This window comes from Meriones unguiculatus, chromosome 5 (genome assembly GCF_030254825.1).
Source record: "Meriones unguiculatus strain TT.TT164.6M chromosome 5, Bangor_MerUng_6.1, whole genome shotgun sequence".
NCBI classification, from domain to species: domain Eukaryota; kingdom Metazoa; phylum Chordata; class Mammalia; order Rodentia; family Muridae; genus Meriones; species Meriones unguiculatus.
In genome coordinates this window covers 41,944,078-41,954,209 of record NC_083353.1, presented here as the reverse complement: position 1 = coordinate 41,954,209, position 10,132 = coordinate 41,944,078, and the positions used below count along the sequence as shown (strand labels likewise).

Sequence of the window (10,132 nt, the reverse complement as noted above, 5' to 3'; positions counted from 1 at the left end):
TCTGAAGAAAGTACACTCGTGACGCCACAGCGCTGAACAGCCACCCACTTCCTCAAAATGCAAGGGAAGCAGACAGTTAAAAAAAAAAAAAAAAGCAGAGGCTGTTGTTTATCACAACTTCGCTTCACTAAGGCCTGAGATTCTTCTGTGCCCCTGCTTGGCTTCCCATGAGGCAAAGTGTCAACTGGGGTATTTCTGGTAAACGTGAGCGCAAAGCAGGGTGTCAGTCCCTGGGGGACGGTGGTGGGATTAAGGGAGCTTGGGTGCCATCTCCAAGTGACAGATGGATGGGTCTTTCCTCTGAGAGAAAGGAGGAGACACGTGGGCTGATCAGTCTGGAACATGAGAGTGCCCCACAAAGCAATCACCCGCCAGAGAAGACGGACGAGCCGAAGGGAAGATCAGAAGAGCAAGGCGGGCACAGAGCGTGACACACTGGCTGCTTGACCAGCTACTCACCCAAATCGGAAGCAAAATGTCCCTGAAGTTGCCAAGGAACTGGGATTTCAACTTGAAAGTGGAGGCTGCAAAAATAGGTAAGGTCAGGGTCCAGGTCTTTTTCCTTGGGGCCTTTTATGCGTGAGCACCCAGTATTTGCGTGCTGGGCTTCGGGAGCTCAGCCAAAGCACACCTGCAGCACCGCTGGGTTTTGTGGAAATTTGCATCTTCATTGTCTGAAGGTCCAACATGCTGGGAGGGGGTTCTCTTCTCTCTGGGGGTGGGGTACGTGGGTCAGGGGGACTTTGGATGGTCTTAGGCTGTGCATTGTGCACAAAACTGAGCTTTTTTTCCGTGGCACGAAGAGTCAGTTCTGCCTGGTCTGCCTGGCTCGGAAAGTTGGCTATCTGTTGAATGGCTTTCAGGGCATTTTGAAGTGATTCATCAGGGAGTGTCACATTTTTGTGAGCCCAGTGGCCAATGAGGGGCTACCTGCAGTAAAAAGTAGACAAGGAAAATGAGGAGAGAGCACAGAGACGTTTGAAGTATAAGAACAGTGTTCTAGAGGAATGTGAGAGAACTCAGGAGAGTTGAAAAAGACGAACTTTAGTTAGTTATGACGGATAATTCTCAGATGTTTTGGCCCTCAGCTCGTACCATTTTCCTCTGCGGACAACGGTGACACACTGCTTCAAGTCTACTGTTTGATATTATATAGATGTCTTTTCTTTTTCTTTTCTTTCTTTCTTTCTTTCTTTCTTTCTTTCTTTCTTTCTTTCTTTCTTTCTTTCTTTCTTTCTTTCTTTCCTTCCTTCCTTCCTTCCTTCCTTCCTTCCTTCCTTCCTTCCTTCTTTCTTTCTTTCTTCCTTTCTTTCTTTCTCTCTCTCCCTCTTTCTTTCTCTCTCTCTCTCCCTCTCTCTCTCTCTTTCTTTCTTTTGAGACAGGGTCTTGCTGTGTAGTTCTAGTTGACCCGAAACTTGCTATGGAAACTCAGATTCACAGAGACTGCTCTGCTTTGCTTTAGTGCTGGGGTTATTAGCATGGCCTGAATACCTGATATTTCTTCTGTTATTAAATTTTATTTTTAAACTGATCACAGTCAGAAGAAGCAATTGGGCTGAAAGTGGTTGACTATGTTACACACACACACACAGATGGACGCACACACAGACACACACACACACAGACACACACACACACACACACACACACACGCACGCACACACACAGACATCCTCCCTGCCTCCACCATTGACACCCTCTACACAGTGAGAAAACTTCTTGATTTTAGACATTAACGTTGAAGTGCTTGCAATAGCTTGGAAGGATTTTGCTTGGAAGAAAGTTTAAGGCAGATGTTCATGATGGTTGGTGTGTTAAAATAAGTAGTCCACTGAAAACTCACAGATGGGAAGCAGGTCAGAAAAGGGGGCTTGAAATCAAACTGAAAGTGACCAGAGAAGCCATTTGTTTTGGTGGCCAGGAGTCTACATTTCTAAACAAAGCTGGGACTGTATGCTGGGGTCAGTTCAGAGATAAGAAGCAGGCAAGAGCTTTCTTCCCTGCCTGTACAAACACACGTGTCTAACACTCGCTGTATGTCACCCAAATTCAATTTAAGATGCAGTGTTTGCGATCCTGTCCCTCGGCAAATTTCCTGTCTCTCTGGCGTAAAGGCGTCCTGCTCTTTCACCATCCATGTTTCAGCTAAAAACGGGAAACTCGAGAAAATGGATGTTAGCTACTCTGTTTCAGAGATCTGGAAGATTCACCACATTAGATTCTCAAGCCCGAGCAGGTTTTACAATTTCTGTCAGCGGTTGTTACAGGTGGTGCCACGGGTGGCTTCCTGTAGAGCAACGTCTACTGCTGGCTAAAAGCACGGACTCGCGGGGTCCACGCTGGCTGTCTCAGGAGGGGACCCCACGATCCTGTACTTTAATGAGCATCCGCCTTTGAGCTACCAGTTTCCTGAGCTAAACGCAGCGGGCTCAGTCTCTGTGTGAGCGGCCTAGTGCCTAGCGCCTGAACCAGCTGGGCAACCAGTGTTGACCGAGTGAGGTCTGATTCCCAGAAGGCAGTATTATTCAATATTACTGACTAACATATGCTATTTAGTATTACTGAGTAACATATAATTACGAGTGCATGATGTTTAGAAGAGTCTTTGTTGTTATCCATGCCATCCACACATCTGTCACCATGTGGCAGAGTGTCACATGGAGTGTCACAAAGGGCCCTCTGAGGAGAAAGTGCCCAGATCAGTTGCAAGATCTTAAGTCCTTTCTCCCACATCCCATGCCCAGATACAGCTGTAGGGATCTGTTTGTCAATATGTCAGAGAAGCCACCTCTAGAGGAAGGGCCTTGCAGTTGGGAGTCCCCACAAGGAAGCCAAGGACTGTGGTTTTTCTAGTCTGGGTGGTATGGTATAAAAGGATCAGACTTCTCTGCCTGGTCACTGCTGGCATTTGTGCCTAGGTGATTCTTGATTGCCTGGGCTTTCCCGAACATTGTAGCAGCATCCTGGACTCTACCCTCTAGAGGATGGTAGCATCCTTCTACCACCACCCACTCTAGCAACCAAAAACATCCCCACACATTGCCAAATGTCCCTTGGGGGGAGGTGGCAGTAATACTTTCACTAGACCACTGTACAAGTGTGTTACAGTTATAAGATCATGGGGGGGGGGGTTATAGACCACACATCATGATTCACTTTCTAGTTCAAATTTTAGGAGGCTCAGGTTAAGGTATGACTGGGAGGGGAGAAAGCTTAAGAGCTCCAAGAAAAGCTCGTGATGGGAAAATAGAAGACCTAGCCACTATGTTGTTCAGCAGGAGGCCTACCTTTCCTTTTGGGTCCTCTAATCTTCCCTCCTGAGGCAGGGCTGGAGAGAAGGCCGACACCCTGGGGACTTGGGGGAGCACTCTGCAGCTGTGCTCTTTCTCAGAGAATGGCAGGTACCCTCAGAGTAGCAGAACTGCTAGGAGACCACCAGCCTGGCCTGGGTGTTCCTGATGCAGCGATGAGAAAACATGAATGAGGCCACCTTGCATCCGACCCATCAGTCCTGATGGGGAACGGGGATTAGAGATAGGAGATAGAGGCTCCAACCCAGGCTTGTGGTAGGACCGGGAACACATCTTTCTTAGATGTAGCTTTAGCTACTATTTCAGCCCAGCAGTTTGAACAGAGACAGCCTGCCACTGTGTTCATGTTCACACTCTCGTTTCTAATATGTATACTGCCTCCTTTCTCTCTCCCTGTGCGTATTTACACATGGATGTGTGTGTGTGTGGTGGAGTTAAGAGGACAGCCTCAGCCATCATTCCTGAGGTGGATTCTCTCACTGGACTGAAGTTAAATGGCTGGTCTGACTGGCTAATGAGCCATAGAGATGTGCCCGTCTGTGCCTCTCCAGTGCTGGGATTACAAGCCCCAGGCACAAATGGACACATAGACACATAGATACACAGAAGCAGAAGCGAATGTATAAAAACACTTACGAATTATTGGAAAGTAGGCAGAAACCACAAAGAGTAATACTTGACCAAAAAACACAGGAAAATGCATGATCTTATTAGTCAGGGAATGCAAATGAGAAGCATCATAGTACATTTGTTCTCATCCACTAAATCAAATAAACAGAGGAAATCTGATAATTCCAACAGTTATCCATGGCAGGCAGGGAGGACTTGCAAGCCATGTTGAGAATGGTGACAGAGCTGTGCTGCGTTGATTTACAGATCTTACCATGTTGTCTTTCTCTCCTGAGACCGCATCTTAGAGCGGCACTGTGCATGCCAGCAGGTTAAATGTGCAGAAGTCTGCACGTTCAACAGCAAGCGAATGGCATGCTCAGTAGCATCTTTATGAGATGGCACACAAAAGCAGAGTATAATTACAGTTATGCCCATGTGAAACTGAACAGCAACAACTTAATATTGGAATTCCCAGAAGGATAGAGTGAAATTCGTTCACATTAAGTTTAAAAAGTACAGATGCTTGTAGCAAAACTATAAAGGAAGACAAAGAATTGGATCATATAAAATTCAGGGTTATTGTTCTTTTGGGAGAGAAAAGATGGAAAAAGCACTTGTGGGGCATTGAAGGCTCTATCTCAGTAATTTGCGCATCTGGTTATGTATCAAATCAACAGCAAATCCAGATATATAGTAAGCCATAAAAAACACACAAAATTTGTTAGTAGTGGTTAACGACGGGAAAAACTTTATCAGTGAGATGTGCTCACTCATGAATGCAGTATTCTAAGTGTTCTGTTTTAGGAACAAGTGTTACTGCATTGTTGAGAATACCCAAAGCTAGCACCCATTCCCAATGGCTTGATCCAGAAAATTGGCCAAGGTCTTCCCACAATGCATGCTCCTTTAGGAATTCAGCAGCTGGCTCCAAAGCCCCACGCAAGCTGAAGAGGCCCCGCTAAGGTAGGCCCTGCACTTGCTCTTCTGCAGATGTCTATCCATACATCCTACAGCTGTCCGGGGAACAGGGGCTTCTTAAACAAGCCCCATCATTCCACAGTGGCCAGGCCAGTCTGCTTGAGATCACCTGGACACTCCCTGCTCCCCAGTGAGGCACGCTGACACCTCACAACTCGGGTGACCAGAGACAGGCATGCTTGTGAACTCAGCTTTAGACAGGTCTTTACACTTAATTATCACACTTGACAAAAGCCAGACGAGCCTGGGTCTGGACCAGCATAGTCTATTTTCCGTGGCTGATGCCACTGTGCTCCCTGTGCCACTCCATGCCCCCCAAAGCTGAAGATATCACACAGGTAGCAGAGCAGTGGCTAGAAACATACCTTCCTTCACTGGCCCTGAGAGGGGCTTCCTCCAGGGCCCACACTGTCTTTCTGCAGAGCTTTTATCATTGCCCCTTGTTTGAGTAAAGCAGTCTGTCCCTAGGCTGTTGTCAACTTACATTGAAGTTGTTAATGTTAAATGAGGCATGCCGCCCACTGTCTAGGCTGAGAGCCTTCTGGTCACTCGGGGAATGAAGGCTGAATGGGCTCTCTGGCTTTCCTGCAGCAGCTGCAGCAGCGGCAGCAGCGGCAGCAGCAGGGAGAGAACCAACTTTGGTGGTAAAGGGAAGACACGCTTGTTCTCTGTCCATGCGCACACTGAAGCTGAGCGGCAGGCTCAGTGGCTCTCGGAGTCCAAGTCTCCCGGGTCTGGGTTGAGATGGCTCTGGCCCCAGTTCACAGCCTTAAGTAGCTAAGAGTTGCAGTGTTGCTGTGCATCTGTCTCACACGTCACCCATTACAAAGCATCATCAGAGAGTCTTGCGGGAGGCTCCAGCGAAAGGTTCGAGGATCTGCTGGGGAGGACAAGTTGGTGATAACAGTCCTTCCGCACACAGGATGGCTTGAAAGAGAAAGCTTTGCACTAAAGCTTTGCCATTTTGTGCTACCTAGGTAACATGAGATATGACGTAGGAGGCTACAAAAGGCTGGAACGAAGCCCCAGCTGTGGCCATAGCAGCTGAGACAACTGGACCCCAGGGGGAGCTGGGAAATCATGGATCCAATGGTAAGGTACAGGCCATTTAGGAGGGTCCCATCACAGAGGGCAGCAGCAGAGGCTTTGCAGAACCCCAGGAGGAACTGAGATAAGAAAGTCACATGGGGAAAAGATAATTTGGCTTTCCGCCTTTACTCATCATCACTTTTCTCTGAAACAAAAGACTTGCATAGGATTAGACAGCTGGCCTATTTCTCTAGAATTCATGGCTAAGTAAAGGCAGACAGGGAAATAACCTGAAAACTCTTCTGAGAATTGCTATGCTGGTCCCAGGGGACACCCCTGGCCAGAAATCTACTGCCACCATCTTCCCCCAATCATATCCTTCCATAGGACACTGACCATTGTTTTTAAAACTTTCTCTTCTAAGACTTTTTCAGCCCAGGGAATTTTCACACAACTCCAAGTAGATAGGTATTTTAAAATCGGTAGGCAAACAAGTATTTATTGGTACTAATTCATAAACAAATTTTCAAATAAGTACGTGGTATGCATATAATTTGCCGCTTGTTAAAAATGAGAGCGGATTTCCACACTAGTGAGAAAATTATATTTGTTTATTTTCTCTTTCTTTCTTCCCTCCCTCCCTCCCTCCCTCCCTCCCTCCCTCCCTCCCTTCTTTCTTTCTTTCTTTCTTTCACAGAGAATTCAATCTTGGCTGAACATTTGATACTGCAAAACACAGGCTCTCCCAGGGTTTTCAGAGCTGATTAAGATTTTGATTTTTTAGCTGTCAATGCTGGGAACATTTCTTTGTATAAATATGTAATATAAAATGGTTCGGGATGGGGAAGATGGTTAAGCGGTTAGCCTCTGCTCTTGCAGAGGACCCGGGTTCTATTCCCAGCACCCAAACAGCAATCACAGCCATCTGTAACTGTAGTTCCAGGGGCTGAGCACCCTCTTCTGGTCTCTCAGGCACTGCTCACGTGCATGTTGCACATGCACGCAGGTAGGCAAACACTCATCCGCACAAAATAAGACTAACAAACCCTTATAAAAATAAAAGCGGGATGGCGAAAGTGTCTGTAGGGCCATTTCAGAAACTTAGGAAATTCTGCCCCAATTGTAAGCCAAAATTTACAAAATGGTTTCTTTTAAATGAAACTCCAGTCAGCAATTCAAACAAGATTTAAAACCAGAGATTCTAACACAGTCCAGCTCCCCAGATACACCAATCTGACACTTAATGCTGAGGAATGACAGAAAAGTCTTTTAGTGGAAGCGTCTTGCAGTTGGAGGGGTGGTGGCAGTTGTATATGGTATAAAAGCCCTGCAGTGCCGAGCCTGTGACAGTCCTGACTACCTGAACTTGTGTGAGATGACTCAGCCCAGACAACTGGCTGCTCACTTTTATCAAGACAGTTTTTTCTTTTCTCTGTGGACCTGCACGTGAGGAAGGTGCACAGTGGCTGGGAAGAATCGGCATGGCACAAGACTGGCACAGGCCTGTTTGTTGATGAGCGATAGACCGGGGGAGGCCAGTGAGGTGTGGAAAGAGCATGGCTGGGGTGATGCTGACGGCTGACGGCATGTTTAGGATGTGTAGCTTAAATTCTGCAAATAAGATTTGTAACAGCCATGTGCTATGAGACAGGACTGAAGTCTTTCCCATACATCACGTCTGTGAGGTCCTCAGCAAACATCTGCATCCTTTGTTCATAGACAGCCTCATCTTTAGCGCAGATCAGACCAGCACCTGTGCTCGGGCGCCTCACAGAAGACAGGCCACCGAACCTGCTTTTCAGTGCTGTGCTCCTGGGCTTTATTTTTAACTACAAAACTTGGTGACAGTTTCCTGGTTTGGAAGCAAAGACTGGCAGCAGCAGCACGTGCCAGCAGTCTTGACACACAACTCCACTTGAGAAAACTTTCTGAGAATCCAAGGCTCAGAGATTACCCGACACTTCCTCCTGATAAGACAGCAGTTTCCCCTCTCATCTTGGCTTCCGGGAAGCTGAGTCACACCAGCTTCTCCCCAGGGATTAGCAGACTTGTCTTGTTGAGCCTCATAATAATTTGCGTGTTCTTTGAAGACGATTGACTATGTGAACCCGAAGATCTCACAGACCACTTTCTTCGAAGACACCACACAAGAACACATTCATATATCCTGTGGCAGATTTCATATTTTAGAAGCAGCTGAACATTATGCTCTATCTAAGGAGAGTTCGGACAGCATGTTGGTGTTGAGGACAACCCTTCCAGTTTTGAGTGGAAAAACAGCTCCATGCACACTCTTTCTATCCTTAGAATTCCACAGAGCTGTGGCATCTCCACACATTCAAGCCAGTGACTTCATTTGCCTGCACATTTATTTGCTTACACCAGTCTGCTCACTCCTTTCTGGTAGGTGCTTTTCAAAGAGTGTTCCCAGATCTCTGCTGTGCCTCTTGTGTGGAAAGCACCCCCCCCCACCTTTCTAAAGAATGTCTTCCTTAACCTTGAGCCCATCACAGTTGCCATAAGCTGAGCAGACTATGTCCTGGGACCGACAGGTTTCTAGGAGCCAGCCCTGCACACCTCAGCCTTCCTGAGTGTGCCTAGGAAGATCCTGTTTCTAGATGATTCCAGGCCCCTTGTTTCTGGAGTCTGGCCTCTGGCGGCCAGTCATTTCTGCACTTCCTTACACCACTAATTGCAAGTCACTGTGATAACAAAAAGAAGTTCACCTCCCCCGCCCCGTCTGTCTCAGCCTGAGTGACCTGTACCCCTCCTGAAATCCCCATTTCATCTTTATTTTGGCACCAAACTCCCAAACTCACTTTGAGCATTTCAAATTCTCCCTCCCATCAGCTGGACTCATGAGGTTCAAGGTGTTTTGTGTGTTTATTGAATTGGATTTTTATAAGGCCACAGAATTTGGGGTTAAGAAACAGAGCCTGGAAAAACATCTTTAAGCCAGGAACCATTATTCTTTCTAGGACATGTAAGTCCTTCCAAATTCTTTTCTTAGAATTTGAAAAGAATTCTGCTCACACTTTGGAGACCACGTCTGTCACTGCGTTACAAAGCTCTTCCCAGAATCACACACAAGCCCTACCCTTATGTGTCTCCCTTACACCCAGCTCCTAACTTTGCAATTCTGCTTTTCGGGTGTTCTTCCAACTCTACCCCTCTATCCCCATTGCCATGGCTACCACCCTCCTGTTCTGCGAGATCTAATCAAATTGCCCAGGTGGGATCAGCTTCCCAGGAAGTTGTTTCATTTAATCATTTTCCTTTAATCTGGTTGATACATATGATTGGGTGTTTATTATGTCCCGGATGCTCCACCCAGCTCAGGGCTCTTGGAGATAAAAAGATTAAGACTCTAACAGTTTCTAGAAGACAGAATCTGCTGTGAGTGGCTTCTGTTCACGGCAGGGATGCTGCACATATGAGCTTACAGCAGGCGTGACAAGGTCAGGCCACACCTCACCTGAGGGGCTATTGACAGCTGATGGCCGCTGAGGGAAAGAGAGCCAGCTTCCTTCATATGCCCACATGCCCAGAGACGGTCGAACACCTGTGCACATTCGGGCAGCACTAAGTGGACTCAGTGGGTTAAAAAAAACCACGAATCTGGGAAGTCAAAGCAGTGGTAAGGTGTAGGGAGGAGAACGGGAGAACTCAAAATGTGTGAAATTTCTCAAAGAATATATTTTGTTTAAAATATTCCAACACTGCCTTTTACCTGAGGACAATTTCCCACCCCACAAAACGAGAATCAAACATTGTATAGGAGGGTGATTGTCATTACAACCTTTAAAGAGCCAACAGAGGGTTTGCTCCCTTAGGTATGCATCACTCAAGTCTATGTGTGCCCCAGAAACCTTCCACGCTCAGGAAGAAGTGCATTCTCACTTACTGCCAACAGAGGACGCCCACAGACAATGTTCTGAGAGTCCACTGCCACAGAGAAACTTCATCTGCTTTCAGTATACTTCTCCAGAAAGTCTTGAATTTAACCAGGTCCCTGAAGAGCATAAAGCATAAAGGTTCATCCTTTATGGCCTGAAATGCACGGCATTATGGTGAATGGAAAATGTAACTGCCTTTTTGTCTTTTCAAGTAAAAAGTAAGCTTCTAGATTAAAATAGTTTTTGAATGAAAAGAAAAGGATCCTGACTTGGGAAGGGTCATTCCTAGCATGGAGATGGGGTCGG

General features: G+C 46.7%; 1 protein-coding gene across 3 annotated transcripts in view; it reads left to right on the top strand.

Moving 5' to 3' along the window:
• Positions 1–400: 400 nt before the first annotated feature.
• Positions 401–10,132, top strand: part of Arhgap25 (Rho GTPase activating protein 25) — a 75,839-nt gene continuing 66,107 nt past the window's right edge. For 2 of the 3 annotated variants that reach the window (XM_021647759.2, XM_021647757.2), the window contains exon 1: positions 401–536. In XM_021647759.2, coding sequence (XP_021503434.1) covers positions 476–536 — 61 coding nt within the window. In that variant the 5' untranslated portion in view covers positions 401–475. Of the gene's footprint in view, positions 537–5,878; positions 5,994–10,132 lie in introns of all 3 variants that reach the window. The other variant, XM_060383699.1, reaches the window with a different exon arrangement.